This window comes from Lacerta agilis, chromosome 13 (assembly GCF_009819535.1).
Source record: "Lacerta agilis isolate rLacAgi1 chromosome 13, rLacAgi1.pri, whole genome shotgun sequence".
Lineage (NCBI taxonomy): Eukaryota > Metazoa > Chordata > Lepidosauria > Squamata > Lacertidae > Lacerta > Lacerta agilis.
Window position 1 is genome coordinate 48920391 of NC_046324.1, and position 22289 is coordinate 48942679.

The 22289-nt window shown below is 42.0% G+C and overlaps 1 protein-coding gene across 1 annotated transcript in view; it reads right to left on the reverse strand.

The window, feature by feature from the left end:
- The window catches only part of MAD1L1 (mitotic arrest deficient 1 like 1), a 454057-nt gene extending 432612 nt beyond the window's left edge, over positions 1-21445 (reverse strand). The window contains exons 1-9 of the mRNA XM_033166736.1: positions 21329-21445; positions 15064-15226; positions 12847-12987; positions 9371-9550; positions 6694-6818; positions 4134-4215; positions 3704-3834; positions 3276-3390; positions 1578-1639 (exon numbers count right to left, since the gene is read on the reverse strand). Of these exons, the coding sequence (XP_033022627.1) occupies positions 1578-1639; positions 3276-3390; positions 3704-3834; positions 4134-4215; positions 6694-6818; positions 9371-9550; positions 12847-12987; positions 15064-15226; positions 21329-21348 (1019 nt within the window). The 5' untranslated portion in view covers positions 21349-21445. The remainder of the gene's footprint in view (positions 1-1577; positions 1640-3275; positions 3391-3703; positions 3835-4133; positions 4216-6693; positions 6819-9370; positions 9551-12846; positions 12988-15063; positions 15227-21328) is intronic.
- Positions 21446-22289: the final 844 nt, after the last annotated feature.

Here is a 22289-nt window from a genome sequence, read left to right on the forward strand (position 1 = left end):
GAAAACGCAAAATGTGGTGATGACACACCACACTTTTCTGTTTTCCATGTTGGAACTCAAGGCAGCATAGATAGGATTCTCCCATCTAAGCATGGATCCAATCCAGATCTGCTAGGCTTCAGCAAAGTTTCCTTCATCCCATGCCCATGGTTTTCTACAGCTAAACATTACTTAAGAAGAGAGATGACAAAACAGCACTTTTTTCATCTATTGATTCACATCAGCAAAAATGTACACTTACAGGTTCACAAACATACATACATCAGTGCACCATAGAGATAAAACTCTCCAAGACCAGCACAAAACAGTTCACACTCCTTCTAAGGCTAAGCCAGGAAGCTGTTCTCATTGGCCAATTTCCTGCATGATAGGAAGGCTGGCCACCTGTAGATTTTTGTCTTCTCCCCTGGCTGGGTATTAGAGGAAAACACAAAGTAGCAACAAATGGGTTTCCTGGTCCTGTTGGAGGAAATGTGCCATCTAGTGGGTGCTGACTTAACTTGCATTGCAATAAAAAATAAACGGTCATTAAAACTGTGCATGTTGCATAATCGACCTTTGCAAGAGTAATCCAAGCTAGACGCTGATAAAAGGCAGTAGAAACTACCAGTCAGGAGAAATTTGAGCCTTCCAATGCGTAGCACTCTGTGACATCAAAGCAATTAGCTGAAGATTCAGATTTTATCAGTAGATTTTTTTACTATCCACACCAATACACACAAAGCAACAGTCTTCTCAGACTGTAACCTGAACTTCAAAATCTTTGCATCCTCACTGCTGGGGTGATTGATACTATGCAGCAGCAAGGAATTACAAGCACACTGCTAAGGCAAAATGAACAGACACTACCATTCCCTTCCACCTTCTGTTATACTATATCAGGGATGTCCAACCGGTTGACCGCAATTGACAGGCTGATCCCCAAGTGATAGCGGTAGGTGGCGGTCGATTGCTAGCTCATTTCCATTCTCTTGGGAAGATTAGCTCTAAAATGAATATATCCGCCCCGCCCCCTCGCTGTTTCTTTCAGTGTCGCAGGATTGCTATACCGGAAGTTGCAGTTAACGCTGGCCGGCTTTTGTAACGGTGAGCGATTTTCTGTGTTCCCGTCTTAAAATAACCACCTCCGCTTTGCCCCCCCCCCCAAAAAAAACTTCACAACTCTGACCTTGCCCTCTAAAAAAAGCTTAAGAACTTGGGCCTGAACCCCTAAAAAAGGTCAACAACTTTGACCTGAACCCCTTAAAAATGGGTAGATCACTGCCACTTTTTTGTTCTGTGAGTAGATCGCAGTCTCTTAGGAGCTAGACGCCTCTGTACTATACCATTCCAACAAGCAATATTCATCCTTATTTGGTACAATAGCACGGAATACTTTTCCTTAGTTGACTCTGTATATAATGGTAGGAGATCAAAAAGTGAACACATCCACAAAAACATGAGAGTTTTCAAAATAGTCCCATGGCTTCTTATTTTATGTACGAGAATCTTGAGGTGCCTGCATATAACCGATTTTTATTTAGTTTGTAGAACCATAGAATTGCAGCATCAGATTCTTACTGTCACTTTCTACTTACTTGATATCTAAGCCAGTGCTGTGATCCAGTTTCTCCCAGGTATTCAGCTTTCCATGAAGTCTCTGAAACAAGTAACAAAATAATTTGAATTAAAACCAAAAATAAAACATCAACACATACCAAAACTTTACTACCCAAGCATAAATAGCACATACTTGGCAACAATCTACCCTCCATTTGCTTGTTTTGCAAAACTTGTTATGGTAAGTGCATGCCAAAACAAGTTACAATTGTAGCGGGAAAGGGTAAAAGGGTAAAATGTCCCAAACCTGCATACTGTTTATTTGTACAGTGGTACCTCGGTTTAAAAGCAATGACAAACCTAGACAGCATCTTAAAAAGCAAAGACATCACCTTGCCGACAAAGGTCCGTATAGTTAAAGCTATGGTTTTCCCAGTAGTAATGTACGGAAGTGAGAGCTGGACCATCAAGAAGGCTGATCGCCGTAGAATTGATGCTTTTGAATTATGGTGCTGGAGGAGACTCTTGAGAGTCCCATGGACTGCAAGAAGATCAAACCTATCCATTCTCAAAGAAATCAGCCCTGAGTGCTCACTAGAAGGACAGATCCTGAAGTTGAGGCTCCAGTACTTTGGCCACCTCATGAGAAGAGAAGACTCCCTGGAAAAGACCCTGATGTTGGGAAAGATGGAGGGCACAAGGAGAAGGGGACAACAGAGGATGAGATGGTTGGACAGTGTTCTCGAAGCTACTAACATGAGTTTGGCCAAACTGCGGGAGGCAGTGGAAGACAGGAGTGCCTGGCGTGCTCTGGTCCATGGAGTCACGAAGAGTCGGACACAACTGAACGACTGAACAACAACAACAACAACAACCTCGGTTTAAGAACTTAACTCATTATGGAGGTCTGGATTTTAACGTGAAACTGTTCTTAACCTGAGGTACCACTTTAGCTAATGGGGCCTCCCGCTGCCACCACGCCACCACTGTGCGATTTCCATTCTCGTCCTGAAGCAAAGTTCTTAACACGAGGTACTATTTCTGGGTTAGCAGAGTCTGTAACCTGAAGCATCTGTAACCTGAAGCGTCTGTAACCCGAGGTACCACTGTACCTCAAGGAGCAATGTGTGAGAAATTAATAGTGAAATTCTGTCCTACAGCACCTATCTTTGATCCTACATTAATTAAGTTATTCATATTCCCAACATCTCAAGTCAGCTGTGCTTTTCAGCTCTGGTTCTTCCTTCAAGAGAATTCACCTCCGGCCTCTATTTCCTTCTAGTCCAGGCAACTGAGTAGACTGGATTTGCAATAATTAACAATGCCACTGTAGCTCGATGCTCAAACAACTATTTTCACACCAAGACAAAGAAAGCAATGTATTGATCCCATACTGTGTTTGTCCCATGCATAGCAATTACAATCCAAATGTAAACAGAAGCCTTTAAACACCCATCAAGTGCTACTGTCCCTGTTCAACTCTTGTATTCCAGAAGACAATGTGGGCAGGCTTAAAACAGAAGCTGCCACCATGGAGATCAGAGCTTTTCACATAATTTTTTAAAACACAAACAAACAAACAAACACGATGGGCTCATTACTAATTCTTGCATTAGCCTAACAGGCCTAGAGAGCTGACAAAGATGCCATCTGTATGTTCTTATTAGAAAAATAATTTGCAACTAGGGGCAGAAGGACCAACCCCACCTATACAGGTTGCGTTACTGTGACCTTACCTCCTTCTCCAATTCCAAGGCTACCATTTCTGCCTGGACCTTTTCATAGCGCACTAGTTTCTTCTGGAGACCTTCTACCTCCTCTTTGAGCAATCCATTGTTTTCTTTTATTTCTCTGGGAAAAGAAGGGGAAACACACTATTAGGATATTAACACTACTGTAGTTGCTTTTTGCAAAGCAAATGTCAACCCACTTTTTATTGTTTATTAAATGTAACAACTACAATGCTGCAGAGCCAAGATGAGCACACAGCTATAATGCAGGTGTGGGAAAAGAGGACTGTTGAGAATCTGTTGTGAATACTGAAGACAAGGCATCAAGATCTGAAAAGGGCAGATCTAGACTCAGTGCAGAAGCTGCCACAGGTGGGCAGGAGCAAGTGAAAGGTGCACATCTTTCCCACCGAGCACAACTGCTATCTTCTAACCTAAGGTAAGCATTCTCCTCCCTGAGCTCCCGCAGCTCCCGCTCCATTTTGGGAAATTGTGCCAACTCCATCTTCATGTTCTTCACAATTATAGCATCTTGTTCTTGCAACGAGAGCTTTTGCTCCAGGTCCTGGAAAGTAAAGGACCAAGAGAGCTATCAGAAAGGCTAAGTTAGAAGACATGACATGTGTGAAATCTCTGAAGCCATTTTAGCATTAACTTCACTGTTAATGATTGCATGTGTCTTTTGTGGCCAGTTTGGTACAAATTAAATGTTTCATGCAACTTTTGTTTCCATGAAAAGTTTCCATAATTTCTGTCTTTATTTTTCATTCACAAGGTAGTAATAGAGGGGTTCTGAGCTTTCCTAAGAGTAGTTTTGTAGAGTAAAGAGATAACTTCACACAGTTAAAAAGGAGAGGATCTCACCTGAACTTTCTGCTCCTTCTCAGCAATCAGTGCTTCCTTTGCATGTAGAGACTGAATTTGTTGACTGGCCTCTCTCCATTTTCTATTGTATGTGGACATAAAGATATGCATTGAATACAAAGAGGAACATTTGAAAGCACAAGTACATACCTTGGAAGCATCCTGTTCATCATCCATCCATGGTTATGCTTCACTACATGCTGAAGAGAACTTAATTGTAACGCATGCTTGCAAAAGCTATTTCTTAATTTTTACAATTTTAAGTCAAGTTAACTTCCCCCATCAAAATCTCTCCCGAGTCTTATATGTGCCTACCTATGAAAGACAGACAGGAATTGCTAGCCATGGTGGGTAATCATGTATCTCATAACTAGGCAGAGGGTCTATAAATCACAATAGTGACATAGAGAAGATACAAGACATATGAGTCACTTATAGAACCATTCCCACTAGAAGCAAAACATGTTGAAGTTGCTATAAGCAAAGTGCTTTGTAGCCTGACATTGGTTTCAACAGCAATGCTGGGAAGCAAACAAGCAGGCTGTGATGGAGATAGTCATTCCACTCATCTCTAGAATTGATTAGGTCTATCCACCTGGCACCAAGTCTTGTCAGGTTTAACTGCTTTTGGTGCTTTATTTGCCTATTTTGACTTAATCTGCAGCTTTTAAGAAAAGATTTTAAATGACTTTTTGGTGTTTAGTATGTGTGCAATTTGTAAATACTGTAAAACATTTATATACTACCCTACACCGTATTATGTTATTAATAGGCAAATTATTTTAAAACAATAAAAAGAAATAAATACTGTTAGAATTAAACATTCTGCTATGGTAAACATCCTGTCAGCACAAGCATTGTGGCTTGCCAGATAGAATGAAAGCACCCCCTCCTACCCCTCATACACCGTTCTCCTGACACACACACCTCCAGTCAATTTCAGAGCATGGCAGTACAGAGAGGAAGGGAATGCCCTGATGCACAAGTGAAAACCTTAACCAGGGCTTGCACTGATGGGACTTGTTAGGTAACTCCCAACTATTGTCTCTGCCTCAAGAGGTTTCATTTTTAACCATAGTAGCTAATTGGCCTTGACAGACCTTGCCAAATCCCTAAAGCTTATGCCCATCAACAGAAATACTTCCTGGTGTCTATTTTGAACCCACTGTCAACCACTCACCATTGGATTGCACCTGTCCTGTATTTTTCTCTACTTATTCACTTCCAGACCATTTATCACCACAATGGGCAAAAGATTCCTGCATTGCAGGAGGTTGAACTAAATGGCCCTTGTAGTCCCTTCCAACTCAACAATTCTATGATTCTATGAAATGCACATTACATCTCTTGGTCACATTAAACTTCCAATGCAATGTGTTCTCCTGTCTACCAGGGAGTGTGTGCATGCTCAAGGAATCCAAAGTAACCAAGAGACATGGGCACTGCCTGTCTCCAAAGCAGTGTCCAACCTACAGGTCTGTTCTTCCCTTCATACTGGGTTCCCATCACATTGCAAAGGCCCTGTCCAGAATTCATTAGGGAAGAGACTTCATTCTTCCCCACTACAGTCGTACCTTGGTTCTTGAATGCCTTGTGACTTGAACATTTTGGCTCCCAAACGCTGCAAACCCAGAAGTAAATGTTCCAGTTTGCAAACTTTTTTTGGAAGCCGAATGTCCAACATGGCTTCCACAGCTTCCGATTGAGTGCAACCAATTGGAAGCCACACCTTGGTTTTCAAATGTTTTCAGAAGTCGAACAGACTTACGGAATGGATTTGGTTTGAGAACCAAGGTACGACTATACAGCTCTATCTCCTTGCTGAAGTATGGGCTATTGCCCTCTTAGTACACACTGCTGTAAGGAAACAGCAAGGACACATTCAGAGACCAAATGCAACCCAATACGCCAGTGGCATTTTGCCAGTATTTTCCAAAAACTGCTATCATGATACCATAGCTTGCAATGCAATCCTATATTCAGAGGTAAGTCCCACTGAATTCAATAGTACTTAAGCATCCATTGGATTGCAGCTGCAGACATCTTTTTTCCTTTGCAGAAAATTTAGACTATGCACTGAATATTCTTAGCCAAGTAACAAATCCCACAAATGACTTGTTATTTCCATATTCCAATTATTTGGCCACCAAACAACTAAATGCTGCTTCAAAACTTATGTCCAAAATCAGTGTTACAACACAGAATTGAGGGGAGGAATTATAACCAACCCTGCCTCATCAATGATAGTTACAGGTTTTAATAAAATACTTTTCAGTTAATTAGCCTCCTCCAATCCTCAGTATTTTCCCATCTCCTGCACAAGAGAAATGGGAAATATTTTAAGCTTTATTTCCCCCCCCCATAAAATTACTTTATCTACTTTTTATTTTGTTATTTCCCTCACTCCCCGTTTATCAAGTTTTCAGCAGTACACATCCTGATCAAAGCAGCCCTTTGAACAGCAAAAATCAAAAGCTGCTGAAACTTTCTCTTCCTGAGTGATACCAGCTGCCAAAGACTAAAGGTTTTATTTCCTGGCAGTTGTTAATCCCCTACTCACTTTTGTAGTACAACCAGCTGTTCAGTCAGCTCCTCTTTCTGCGATTCACAGGTTTTCATTTTCATCTCCTGATTTGTTAAGTTCCACTGCAACTCCGATATCTTTCCTTTCAACACACTAATTGTCTGAGAGAGAAAGAATGAATACACAAATATATGGTTGGACCTAGATGTCAAGGACAATGAACCACCTCTGATCAAACACTACTGATTAAATGTGAAGAACCAATAATACATGAAATCAGACCTTTAAAAAGTTACCTCAGAAAGGCAAAAGCAACTCTTTTCTCTCTTATCTGTCACCCTAATTGTCACCACCCATTAAGCAAGCAACTTCACACTGGCATGCAAATAGCAAGTTTCAAAGTTAGAATGTCTATCTACACTAGGATGCATCAGAGGGATGCAAATTGTTCCATCAGCACCTTATGAATATTTTCTCTGCAGTGGAATTTCAAAACTGCATCAATTTTCTCAACAGACAAGTAACAATGGCAGTGTTAACTTTTCAATAAAGTTGTATGATCCAGAGTTACCAGAACTAGGTTAGATGCAGGGGGGAAAGGACGTCAGCTTATCATTAGGCCATTGCTTGCTTATAAAAAGAACAATTACTTAGTCCAGTCTTCATCAACCTAGGGTCCTTCAGATTTTTTTTAATTCCAACTCCCAGCAGCCCCAGTCAGCATAGCCATCCAAAACTTGTGGAGGGCACAGGCTGGCAAAGACTAACTTAGTCACTCTTATGAATGGTCACTTCTTGTGCCTTGAATCTCTCTCCTCTCTTGCCTTCTTCCATATTCTATGCCTACACAGCCCTTTTCTCCAAGATTAACTCTTGTACTAAATTTATGACATTACAATTTCCTAAATATTCAGTTAGGTATGCATACTCTTGGGAGGGACATCACAGTTTCAGAAACAGCTGCTGCGTTAAAAATTACACAGAACAGATCATATTGGGAGGTGCCAGGGGAAAAAACAGAAATAATATGGTCCTAAAATCTCCCTGTAGTGAGTGATATCACAGCAGTAACTGACCAAGAATAACCTAAACTACTCATCACTTCCTGTGGCCCTTTTGTATTATTATGCCCTTCACTACACCTCCCAATTACCTCTTATCCAACTGGTTTGAGGCCGGCATTAAGGACACAGAGCCTGTTAAGGCTGCAAAGTGAGAGGCTCTTGTGAACTACAAGTGTGCACCCTGCAGAAAGACACTCGCTGCACTGAGAAAAGCAAGGAGTGATGCCCAGCAGATTGCCAATGTGTCCATGATTACGGGCTAAAGCAGCAATACTGTACTCACAAAATGTACAAAGGCTAGAGGCTTTGGACCAACAGTAAAAAAAACTGCACCGCTTAAAACCTTGTCTGCAGAGATGATCACATATTGCAGCAAGCAGATGAAGTAATGGGCAAAGCACTATCAAAAACTGTACTCTAGGAAAACATGGTCTCTGACACAGCAATCAACAGTATCCAGACTCTGCCTGCCTTGGAACAGCTGGATGTCCCTCCCTCCCTTAATGAGCTGAAGAATGCCATCAACTCCCAGGCATGTGGTAAAGCCCCAGGACAGCACAGAATCCCAACAGAAGTGCTGAAAGTCAGTCTCAACTCCTCCCTCATGACACACCTCCGCAGCCTTCTCTTGCAGTGCTGGGAAACAGGATCTGTGCCACAAGACATGTGCGACTCCAGCATTGCTACCCTTTACAACAACAAAGGTGACTGCCATGACTGTAGTAACTACCATGGAATCCCGCTGCTGAGTATTGTGGGAAAAGCTTTCGCCCGTGTAGTTCTCAACAGATTACAGTCACTCACTGGCAGGGTCTATCCCAGGTCACAATGCAGCTTTAGAGCTTAGATGTCAACAGTCAACATCATTTTCTCATTGCACTAGCTGCAGGAGACATGCTGAAAGCAGGCACCACTTATACATCTCCTTCATAGACAACATTAACCACATCATATGGGAGTTCCTTACAGACGATTGCAGTGCTTGGAATTAGTCACATCATGTATCTGCAGCAGTGACCAGAGGACAAATTACCACTGGGAGGAGCGCAGAGAGAAGAAACGGCATGGTGCATCTGTAGAAGCAATACCAGACACCGTCATCTGCCCCAGCTGCAATAAAATATGTCTCACCCGTATTGGTTTCTACAGCCACAGCAGGCACTGTAGCTGTCCAATGGTTTGACATCTGATGCTGCACTCTTCCACTGTATCTCAAAACAAACTGATACCAACATCAACAATGCAAAATTCAGATTCCTTTGCCATCTTCCCTTTGAAAAATGCTTCCCCCAGAAAGCCTTTCCCAACCTGGTGCCCTCTAGTTGTTTCTCAACTACAACTCCCATCGTCCCTAACGATTAACCATGCTTGCTGGGGCTGAGGGCCATTTGAACCCAGCAACATCTAGAAAGCACCAGGTTGGGGAACACTTTTGTAGAAACACTTTCAATATTTATCAATGCCCACATTCTCCTTCAAACAATAAGCACCATTATCATCCATTAAGAAATTGAGTACTATGAGCAGAATGTGCATATCACCATTCTACTGTGCATCACAACTGATGCAACAAAGCTATTTATTAATATTATGGACGATTGGAAAGTACATATAGTATGGAATCAAATAATAAACTGCTTTTTTCTTACTTCATTGGCTTCAGCAAGCTTGTTCTCCTTCTCCTGCAACTTCTTATTCAGAGACTCTGTGTGCTTCTGACAGGATTTGTTAATCTCAATTTGTTCTTGAAGCTTATTTTCGGTCTCAGTTTCTCTTTCCTGACATTGCTTAATACGCTTGAGGAGCTCTTTGTTATGGTCAGCCTCCCGCTAGAAAAAAAGAAAAAACAGAAAGAAACTTCAAAGAACCTTGCATCAAATAGCTACAGTAATATACTGCTGGCATCTGCACCAAGCAAAGTCTTCCCAAGTCTTTTCATCCATTTCACTAGTGAAACAGAACCTTTGTGAACTTAGTGGACAGTTTCCATGCAACCTACCGGGAATTTCTATTCTGCAGCCACTGAACAAGTCTGACAGTTTACAGATTTGCTCCCCTCCCGAATTATAGCATTGGCACAGGACACAGTTGAAATTTTAGAGTTTGATTAATGTTGGATATAACCCCTGGTTTTGGTTTTAAAAATTATTGCTTTTTATCCATCCTGGTCATCATCACCATCATCATCATTTTTAATTTGTATACCGCCTTTCTATCTTACAATACTCAAGGCAGTTTACAAGCTGAAGAAATAAAAAATGTACATCTTTTAACAATCTAATGAAATACAAAAATGTGATAATAGAACATAACTTTAAAATAGGCAACCTACATTAAAAAGTAACATTCAACTATCATTAGAATAGTATTAAATAATAATAACATAAAATGTCTAGTACATCACAGAAGTAATCTTGGGGCATGGTTGCACCATATGTTTTCCACAGATGTTGTATAAAGATGTTTACAATAAATTGGAGCCAAATGGGATATTCACATATTGTCAGACTTGATGACAGCATGGCTTGCACTGCTCAAACACACAGTGCTCACAAACGCATCAGCCTGAACAGGGTTTTGGTTTATAGTACAAGCTTCAATGCTAGGATGACATGAACCAGATAAACATCTCACTTAGAAACTCATCTCCTGCATTTGGTTTACTCCAAATGGAAATGGTTTGCGTACTGATTTCCAGTGTTTTTCCTACCATCACTACCACATTTTCTAGTTACTTGTCACAGCAACATTCATGACAGTTACAAATCTGCTCCTATAGATCTGCCCATTTACTTAATGCAGCCACAGCAACACACTCAGCAGCCAAATGAAGGAACAATAAAAAGCAGGCAAAAAGTGATTCAGAATTTGCCCCTTGTATGGTGACTAGCCATCACTGAATGACTCTCAATTGATATAATTGAGAAATGATCAAATTCCCAAATTCCCACATCACCATATAAAAATCAAGCCTGGAAAGTATTTGGACATGCCAACATCTTTTTAGCAACCAGCAAAGAACATTTTATTTCACCAAGGTTTTTAGTCTTTTCAGTTTGTGTTATTAGTATTGTTATTTTATGGTCTTCTGCATTTTATGTAAAACATCCTGGGAATTTCATTGCCCTGTGCCAATGCTATAATTTGAGAACGGGACTCTCATGCACTGGTATACAGCATTGCTGTGGCACACCTTGCACCACTGCAGAAACTGTCATAGGTGCTTGTCCACTTCAACGGACCATATAATGAAGACCCTGTATGGAAATATTTTAGAGACATTCGAGGAAACCATGAAAAATATATATGCAGTGCGACAAACAGAGGCAAAGTCTGGCTGTAAACCAAGGAACAAATGGGATCAAAACACAGCATTTCCTCCTTGGACCTAGCTCCCCATCAGCAATTAGGGTTTTAGCTAAGTCTAAATACCACATTCGGGGGTTGGGGAGGAGCTAGAGAGTGATGGGTTAACAACTCTCCCCTTCCAATGTGCTGCTCACCACCCACCCAAATTGTCTACCATGTAGCAATTAGACTTTGGAAGGGGGAAGAAACAAGAGACTGAGAGGAGTGAGGAGGGGGAATCACTGCCCGCTTTGGCTCCACACTTCCTGATATACACCACCAGCACCACCCAAGATAAAAAGGTTCCAGTTCCTGGTATAAATAATACTTCTGCTTAGTTGTAAATTAACATGGTTTAGTGGTCTGATTTGCATCTCTGTTTAGAAAATGTATGAAGTTTATGAAATATATGAAGTAATAGCTACAGCAAATTTGACTTAAATTGACCTTTTTCCTTGTTGATTTAAATCACGCTACTCTGTGGCCAAAATATTTCACTGGCAAAGTATAAAATAGCACAATACACACTGCTGTATTGAATTTCCCCTGCCCAATTCTCCTCCATTCCTTCTCTTCCTTTTTTCTGAATGCTCAAAGCATTTCCAGTCCAGTTTCCATTTGCTTCCAACTCAAATTAATTCACTCTTATTGGAAAACGTGTAGCAAATTGCTCTGCTAATCAAAGCAAAACAAGCTACGGATTTACATACTAAGCAAGGATTATGCAAAGCAGTATGAGGTTCCTAAACCCTTTACCCACATCACTTCCGAAACGCAGAATCTGAGCAAGGTAATTACCACACTGTTGGATTAGTGCTGCTCCCTTTACGTTTCAGGGTTTTAAGTGTTTCTGCGACTGACTCAGCTAGATTTTGGGGTTGAAGTGACACCGGAATAATCCACAAAATCACTTGACTTGAGGTGGAACTAGGAACTTCCTCAGCTACTCATTTTTTCTGAGTTACAATAGAGATCCATCTCCTGCGTATGTTGTTATGTGAAGATTTAATAAAAGCCTCTGAATTCTTGAAGTGCTTTACAGGATAAAGTGCATCCTCCTTGTGACATAAACCTAGAAGGCAGAGGTAGCCACATAGCACAGCATAGTTTCCGTTTCACATGCTAGATTTATCAATCTTGTATCCTGAATTTCATCCATTGAGCTCAAAATGGAACACATGAGATTATCCCATTCTGTCCTAACAAGCTTTGTGAGGCAAACAAGGCTAAGAGCTTACCCAGTGAATTTATGGCTAAACAGGGATTTGAATCCAGTTTCCCCAATTCACTTCACTATCTTCTACATTAGCTTTCACCAACCTAATACCCTCCAGATGTTTTGGACTAAAATTCTCAATTCACCCCAACCAGCATGGTCATGCTGTGTGGAACTAATGGGAGTTGTAGTCCAAAATATCTCAAAGGCACCAGGTTGGCAAAGGCAACATTTTCTTATGTTTAAAACTGGTGCACAGGGCTTTGAAGACCCAACTATCAGCTGTGAGGGCAAAACGTCATTGTAATGCCATGGTATTTAACATGTGAGCAGAATGCAAGAGGTGGGAAAGGAAAGTATTCAGCCTGCCCACAAGATCCAGTTACCCACCCCCATTTTAAATGCTTCTAAAAGAAGCCACACAAACTCTCTCCTGTGCATTAACAACATGATCACCAGATCCTAGAAATTTACCATCAAACCAAGTCAATCATGAGGTGGTCTAAAAGAGGCTCTGGTTGATGTCTCTACTAATCAACGGTGTTTTACTAGCAAACTAACCTCAAAATTTCTTGCATTTGCATTAGCCTCCTTCTCAAGTTCAATTCGAGCCCTTTTGTGACTCAGTTCCATTTGCATTTTCTCCCGCTCCATTTGCAAAAGCTGTGCCTCTGAACGTATTTGCCCAGCCTGATCTTCACGCTGATGTGATAACATGAGGAAAGAAAAAAGAAACATAAGCAGCAGCACAAAGCGTTCTACTGAAGGCACTCAAAGCATTTTAGGAACTCTGCATGTTTTGTTACTCCCCTGTGCCCCCTAACTTCTGCCTGAAGGAAGAGCCCAGTATAACAAACAAGAAGCAAAGAATGTGTGGACATGATTACACCTTTGGATGGGAGGTCAAAGAAAGCCCTTTTTTAAAACTTGAAACATTTTATCCAAAAGAAACAAAATAGTTCTTACAACCATCTTATACATGAAAAAGCTGTGGCAAAGGGTTAGGGGTGCAATTCCAACCACATCCCATCAGAATACAGTGGTACCTCGGGTTACGTACCTGATCCGTTCCAGGGTGCTGTTCACACCCCAAAAAGTCTGTAACCGTGAGCGGCAATATCACTCTTCTGCGCATGCGCAGACCGCACAGAGCGCTTCTGCGCGTGCAGCAACACCCGGAAGTAAACACTTCCGGATTTGCCACGTTCGTAACCCGCGACATTCGCAACCCGCAGCGAAGGCAACACGAGGTACGACTGTAGGGATTTCCACTTGTGCAACAGGACTTCCCATCCACCCATGCTCTTGCGTACACTGTCCACAAACGTGCAACAGATTCAGGAACAACCTTGTACAAGCAGAAATCCCTGCACTGGTGGAACAATTGCCTTAGCACTATGCTGAATTCCACATAAACAACTTTTTAAACATCCAAACCTAAGCACGTGAGAGACTGGAAAGAAAAGAGTAAGATTTCTCGTTCCTTCCTCCCAAAGCTCCCTATTAACATTGGAAAGGTGCCTTCACTATGATATCTTAGACACATGCTTAAAACTTTATTTCAGAAAATGCATTCCAGACACATAATTTAGTTATATATACTTGTTTTTAATATTTCCTGATTTTATCTATTATTGACAATTATTCTACATTGTTTTATTTCTGCCCTCTAAATAAAGAAACAAAAATGTTTCTTCATACCAACTAGAAAATTATTCTTCAAATGTACAAGTGGGCTCAAGTAAGAACTCTCCACAGTGCAGAGATAGCATACCAACTTCACAGAAACCTTTGGTTTCTATCCAAGTCATCCTCTTAATATGCATTATCATGAATAATAAGACCTATATCAAATACTTATGATTTGCACATAAAAGAAAAACTACCTCCACTAAAAAAATGTAGTAAAAACAGTTCAAAAGAGAGGGGCACAGTATTTTCCAAATAGCATCTGGCAGAAAAGATACTGGAAGGCAAAATGCTCTTTAAAAAGAACATGTAGCAATAGCAGCAAACTGTGAAGAGTTATCATCTACATTTTTAAAAAAGCTTATTTGCATCATTTTTTTTTTTTGCAATATTCACCATGAGCTGCTTTATATTTCTATGATAAAAAGTAGGGCAAAAATATAAGTAAATAAAATAAATTCACGGATCTATGTTGTGATGTAGTCTCAAACACCTTTGACTGCATGACGGGATTTCTTTTTATTATCTTATTAAAAAAATAATAATAAATTGGTAACCAAAAAAAAAAAAAAAAACCTCAGTTAACTGAGCCTTATATTCTATAACAGTAAACTACCTGAACCTTTCTCTGCTTCTGTGTGGTGACTGGTTCTGAGAGCAACTTCCACTGTTTGGGTATCTCACCTGAGATTCTAAACAGAGACCATATACACTGTCCAACACACAACTTGGAGGAAAGACAGGATAACAATTAATGAAAAAATTCAAATGCAATGGTCTCTGTTCCCCCTCCCCCTCCATGTTTTAACTTAGTCATGAATGAAATTTCCATTTTTCTAGGAAATCCTGATGTTCTTGCTAATTTAAGCATTGTGGCACATGCCTTCATTTAAGATTAGCCTTACTCAGCCTGGTGCCGTCCAGACATTTTGATCAAACTTCCCATCTGCGTTGGCCAACACCTGGAGGCCATCAGGTCAGGGGAAAGCTGATTTATTATACTACTCCGATCAGGCTCTGACAGTGAAGGTGACTGCTTTGCGTGCTCATTGTAACTACAGAAGAACAAATGAACTAAGGAAGTCTTACCTTCATCATCTGCTCATACTGCATCTGCAGAGAACCTTGAGCCACTTGTGTGGTAGCCAATTCAGATTTATCTTCCCTAGGATTTGACAAGTAGTTGCTGAATGATTTTAGAACAGAGAAGACCATTGTATTTCCATCCTCCTCATCCATGAGAATCTGACCTCTGCAAACATAAGATCATAGACAAATCTCAATGTGCAACTAGTTATATCCAAACTTCCACTACCCAATAAATGAACCACTTCCCAGATAACAAAGTAAATGAGAGCTGGTGTGGTGCAGAATGTCTCAAACTATGGTCCATGAGCTCCATTCATGTGATCCATGGAAAAGTTGCGGAAAAATCAAGAATAACGGTACCTGATCCTGCACTCCAATTATTTTTTTCTGACAACAAAGCTTGAGGCCATTTTGACCAGGGCTGATTATTAAACAGGCTAATATGTGGTAGCATAAAGCATTTGATAATATTAAACAATTGCCTAGGGCTCATGATTGTTCACAGTTTTGATTTTGACTATTATACTGGTACTGGAGAAAGAAGTTGTTAAAATACAAGTTAGATGTTTTGACTTACACAATAAATAAGTAATTACGTGGTCCACCAATAGCCCTGCCGATTTTGAAATGGACAACAAGGGAGAAAGTCTGAGAACAATTGGGGTAGTGCTTAAGAGTAGATCTGGGGAGGCACATGTTTGAAACCCTGCACAATTAAGAAGATCTCAGATTCACCTTGGGACAGTCACTGTCTTTCTCAGTCCACCATTGCTTGCAGAGCTTTTGTGAGGTTAAAATGGGGAGACAGGAACAATTTATAACACCACTAATTCCTTGAAGGAAGGGATGTAATAACTACATAACACAGAGGTGAATAGTTAAAGTCCAGCCTTTCCCATTGACACTGCAGCACTATTAAAACTCTAACAAAATGTCCTTGCAGTATGAACTTTTGCAGCAGCTAAACACAGGCCATCAAAAATGTTAAGGATGCACATTTCCCCTTGTATCTTTTCCAACAGCACTACAGGTCAAATTCTGGAAAATACATGATCCCCATAATATGTGAAGCGGATGTAAGGAAGAGGGTGTGAATCATTTGAGCCGAACACAGATATCATGTTTTAGGAAACCCTGGGATTCCTCAATGAAAAGATCAATAACTCTTAAATGTGCTTGTTGTTTTCTGTCCTGGGCTCCTTTGAGAGGAAGAGTGGGATATATATTTGATAGAGATGTAAAAGCACCATGCAAAGCAAAAAAAAAAAAATGCCCTTGGAGACAGTGATGCACCATAAGGCATTTCTTGCCTCTGTTAGAGCAGCACATATGTGAAAGACCTTCCCACTTCCATAGTCCTCTTCACATACCAGAAGCTTCTTTCATTTCCCACAGGGCATCTGCAGAAGGAGTGCAAGTCTCTAAACTACTTCTGTACTCTGCAAAGCCAGGAAGAAAAAGATCACCAGCCCCCAATCACCAGGTCCTTCCTCAATGAAGTGGACAGGGTCAGCAGTAATTTTAAGTACTGGCTGGCTAATCAGTCAAGCCAAGGTTTGTGGACTACACAAGAGTGGCAAGCAAACTGATGTAGAGTGCTCCCCAAAGGCAAATACTGAAAAACAGTGGAATAGAAGTAAGTGGTTTTGTTGCAAATGTGCTTCAGTGTTTTAAACAACTGTCCTATGCAAGGTAGTTCAGAAGATCATAAGATGAGGAGGGAGCCAAAGGAGATATCTAAGATCAGCCTTGTAAATCAGTCTACAAAAGTTACTCATCTGTGTTGCATGATTGCTTCAGAGGAATAGCAGTCCCTGCTGTGTAGTCAACATAAAGGTGGATTATAGTAAATAAATACATTTTTAAAAGTTTGTACCAAGTTTGTATCTGAAGAAGTGTGCATGCACACGAAAGCTCATACCAAGAACAAACTCAGTTGGTCTCTAAGGTGCTACTGGAAATAATTTCCTATTTTGTTTCGACTATGGCAGACCAACACGGCTACCCACCTGTAATTAAAAGTTTGTATTACACAAAGTGGTGTCAGCCAGATTTATTTCCATGCTGGTTATGAATGAAAGGGCTCTTTCCCCACCTTTGCTAGCACAAAAACCTGTCCCTCCTCTACCAACCTGCTCATTCTGCATTGAATTCCTGGCCATCTATGCCTATCAGGTGAATACTGTACAAGAGGGCTGCATAAAACTAAATAAGCAAGTAAGAATTTTTGCTCGCACTTAAGAATCTTATTCAGTCATAAATAGAGCTGCTACCAACAAAGTTGATGTGTGTATGTAATAATTTGAATACAGCATCTAGAAAGTTGAAAACATAATTTTTTCAGCCTCCTCTTAAAAACAAAACCTATCCTCTCTCCTACAACTTGAACCATCTTCCAATCTATTTGCAGCAGTTGCTGAAGTTTCTTACAAAGATTTAGCATCAATGTGGGTGTCTGCTATAACCCTTCTAACCAGACTAAAGACTTGGATGATGCCTTCCTAGAGCAGATTACAAAATATTCAAAAAGGAGAGATCTAGTAGTCACAGGAGACTTCAGCTTCCCTGATATCTGTTGGAACTCCAACTCTGCCAAGAATGTAAGATCCAACAAATTCCTCAATTGCCTCACTGACAATTTCATGAAGAAGAAGCAACAAGGAGATCATCTACCGGTAATCTTGGACCTGGTCTTAACCAACAAGGAGCAACTAATCAATGAAGTGGAAGTACTGGGAAATTTGGGAGGAAACAACAATGGCCTCTTGGGTTTCATGAGACAAGGGAAAGCTGAGTGTAATCAGAAATGCACTCTGGACTTTAAGGCTGATTTCAAAAAGCTCAAGAAACAACTGAGTGAGATCCTATGGTCAGAAATACTTAAAAGAGAAGGGAGTTCAAGATGGATAGGAGTTTACGGATGTACGTAATCTCAGAGCCTGTCTATAATCTTTGAGAATTCTTGGAGAACAGGTGAGGTCCTTGCAGACTGGAAGTGGCAAATGTCCCCATCCTCCAAAAGTGGGGAGGGGAGACTCAGGTACACCAACCAGTCAGCTTGATGTCAGTACCAGGAAAGGTCATAGAACCAATAATTAAATAAGTCAGTCTGTGAGCAGTTAGAAAATGTTGTGTTTACTAAGACCCAGCATGGGTTTCTCAAAAACAAGTAATGCCAGACAAATCTCAATTCCTTTACTTACAAGCTTGCTGGATAAGATGAATGCTGTGGATGTAGCGTATCTAGATTTCAGTAAAGCTTTTAACAAAGTCCACATGATATTCTTCTGGAAAAGCTGATAAAATATAGGCTGGATAAGGTAAACTGTTAGGTGGATTTGCAGCTGGTTAACTGACCAAACCCAAAGTGTGCTCACTAATGGTTCCTCATCATCCTGGAAAAAAGTGGTAAGTGGGATGCCACAGGGTTCTGTCCTGGTCCCGTTGTTGTTCAACATCTTTGTAAACAACTTGGATGAAGGAATGGAGGGGTGCGCAACAATTTTGCAGAACACACCAAAATGGGAGCAGTAGCTATTGCCACAGAAAACAGAATCAGGATTGAATATGACCTAAACAGACTGGAGAACTGGGCCAACTTTTTTTTAAAAAATGAATTTCAATAGGGACAAATGTTAAGGTTCTACACTTAGCAGGAAGAGCCAGCTGCACAAATAAAAAATGGGGGATGCCTGGATTGCCAGTAGTACATGTAAAAGGATCTAGGGGTCTTAGTAGGCCACAAGCTTAACATGAGTCAATAGTGTGATGCAGCAGCAAAAAAAATTATTGCTATTCTAGGCTGTATCAACATAAGTATAGTGTCCAGATCATAGTAGCACTCTATTCTGCCTTGGTCAGACCATATCTGGAGTACAGTAGGATACTGACAAGCTGAAACGTGCACAGAGGAGTGCAACCATAAGTATCTGTTGCAGGAGAGCGACTGTGGGCAACATCATGGGAAGGAAGGTTTCCAGGACCAAGGTGAAACTGTCAAGCTCCCTTGTCAGGAGTTTTCCAATGTTGTTAATGTAATCTTGTTATATCTACAGAATTGAAATGTTGTTTTAGTATGGTCTTATGAAATTATTTTTGTCATAGTTGATTTGCTATGTATTCCTGCCTTCTTTGTCGTAAGTTGTTTTTAAACATGATCTGTATACAGTGGTACCTCTGGTTACGTACTTAATTTGTTCCGGAGGTCCGTTCTTAACCTGAAATCGTTCTTAACCTGAAGCACCACTTTAGCTAATGGGGCCTCCCGCTGCTGCCGCACCGCCGCTGCCCAATTTCTGTTCTCATCCTGAAGCAAAGTTCTTAACCTGAGGTACTATTTCTGGGTTAGCGGAGTCTGTAACCTGAACCGTCTGTAACCCGAGGTACCACTGTATAGCAAAGTGGCATACAAATAAAATTAAGAATATGTTAATTTTTAATGTGATAAACAGCCCACAGCTCAGGTAATAGGTTGATGAGAAAGAAGCATCAGTACCAGGGAGCCATTCCACTCAAAAATGACAATTTATCCTTGGCCTGGTATAAAGCACCTTCCTATATTTTTTGTTATTGTTACAGCTGGACACTACACATGCCATAAACATCTGTTGCCAATGTGCTTTATCCCCGTCTTATCTTTGTTTCCACTCTGTAACCAAATCCCCAAAGATTATGTTAAGGATTGTGGTGGTGGGGATGAGTCCTACACCCAACCCTCACTCTGAGGAGAGGAAAAATCTCCCCAGAAACAGGTGCCTTTAATAAGGGCATGTGGTCAATAAAGGTCAGTCAGTATGTACAGAGTTGTAAATGAGTCAGCAATTGAGTCTCAGAGCCTGATGGCTAGAGAAGGAATTAAGTTGTTTTATTTGACCTGTGTAATTTTTTGTAAATATTTTTTTGTAAATAATAAAGATTTTCTGTAAAAATAAACTTTGCTGCAAACCATGCAAATAATACAACCCAAGAGCAGTTGCTCCTTATCAGCCTACTGCATTGCATGAGGACAAAAGAGGTCCTTTGAACAGCTGAGGAGGGACGGAAGCAGCACTCAAGACATGCTCATGAGCCGTGTACTTGGAAATTTTCTGGAGATGCCGTGGAGAGATACCTAATTCAACATTGCTTATTTTACTTGTATTTAGTGAACTTTTTAAAGCATATGTTGATTTTTGTCCCAATACACCGCAAGCATTTATTTATGATATATTACTTGCATTCATCTCCTGCCCACCTAGCAGTTTGAAAGCACATCAAAGTTAAAGTAGATAAATAGGTAGCGCACCTGCGGGAAAGTGAACAGCGTTTCCATGCGCTGCTCTGGTTCGCCAGAAGCGGCTTAGTCATGCTGGCCACATGACCCGGAAAAAACTGTCTGCGGACAAACGTCAGCTCCCTCAGCCAGTAAAGTGAGATGAGCGCCGCAACCCCAGAGTCATACGTGACTGGACTTAACTGTCAGGGGTCGCTTTACCTTTACTTGCATTCGCCACCTTTTTCTCAAAGGAGCTCAAACTGGTGTGCATGGCTACCCCCACCCTCATCATTTAATCCCCACAACAACCCTGTGAGGTAGGTTAGGCTGAGAGGCAGCGACTGGCCCTCCAAGGTCACACCAAGTGAGCTTCAAGGCTGAGTGGGGGAGGATTCGAACCCAGGCCTCTCCAAGGTCCTATTCCAGCACTCCAACCTCTACGGGGACACGGGCTCTGACACCCCACGCTTATAAACATTTGACCTGAAATATGACCACTTTCGAGATGGAAAGTTCTCCGTGAGGGAGCGGGTGGGGAAGCGGAGGGGCGCGCGGGGGTGTCCACCTCACGGGCACCCTAGATGAGGCGAAGCGCACTCTGAACATGCCCAGAAGCAATCTCGATTTTACCTCAGGAACCAAGTCTGGGGGGGAGGGGCTGAAGTTTCTGGACAGCAACTCATTCCCGTGATAAGTCGAGGCTCGAGAAAACTCTAGCTCTCGAGAAGTGCACTCTGAACATGCCCGGGAACACTCTCTCTCCAATTCCAGATTGACCTCGGAAGCGTCGCGCGAGAGTTACTGACAGGCACGAACCGCCCCCCGCCTGAACCTCGCCTCGTAGGAAGAAGGCGCGTCTCTTCCCTCACACAAGGGCGGCCGGAGAGGGAAGCGGCAGCGGTCCGTCGCCAGGGGCGAGTTTTGCCTCAGGGGGACCCTCCACGCCCGCGGCCAGAGAGGCGCTCCGGGGCCAACTGATCGGGCCAGGGGCCCTCGGCCTCGCCTACTCACCCTTCTCCCCAGCCGGCCATGTCCCCCGCCCGCGCGCTCGCCGACGCCAACCGGCCGCCGCTCTCGACTCTCTTCCCCGCTTGGATCTCCCTCCTCAGCCCAGGCGCCGAGATATTGCGAGAGTTCCCCGCGAAGCTCCCGCGAGATTATCGCGCGCGCGTGCCCAGCTCGCGCTCGCTCTCCCCTCCGGTCCTTCGCTTTCGCTCCGCCTCCTACCGTAATGCAGCGAGTATTAACCCCCATGCTTCTCTTTCAGCCGTCATGTCGGGAATGTGCGCGCATCCCCGCTGCCCGCTCGCCCGCCTAGTTTGATGTAAGCGCGCAGCGGCCGCAGTGCCGGATTTACGTATAAGCTAAACAAGCTGTAGATTAGGGCCCCAGGGCCCCCCCAAAAAAATATACAGTAATTCTTAATTGTATTTCACTATTAATATACTTCTTAATTGTATTTCAGTTCAACATTTCAATTACTTTGATAAAATACGTATTTTGTTATGTGCAAATGGCTTTAGATACCTATGAGGTCCCTAAATTACCATATAGCATATATTCAACACAAAAAACAATGACACTTTGTTGATGACGAAGGACAGCTGGACATATAAAGGGCCCCATTACCTTCTGTAGCTTAGGGCCTCATCAAACCTAAATCTGGCCCTGGCTACAGCTTCGCCTCCCGTCAAGTAAACGCTGTCAAGCTGTGATGAGAACATGAGAATAATATAGCGCGTTCTGCTGGATCAGGCCCATGAAGAGGGCTCCTCTGGTTCAGCATCCTGTCTTCACAGTGGCCGACCAGGTGTCTCTTCTAGGGAGTAGGACCAGAGTCCCGCTCCCCTCCTCTGGTCTCCAGCTACTGGTACCCAGAAGCATTTACTGCCTCCCAACTATGGAGGTGAAATCCTAGAATAGTAGAGTTGGAAGGAACACCGAGGGTCATCTAGTCCAACCCCCCCCCCCA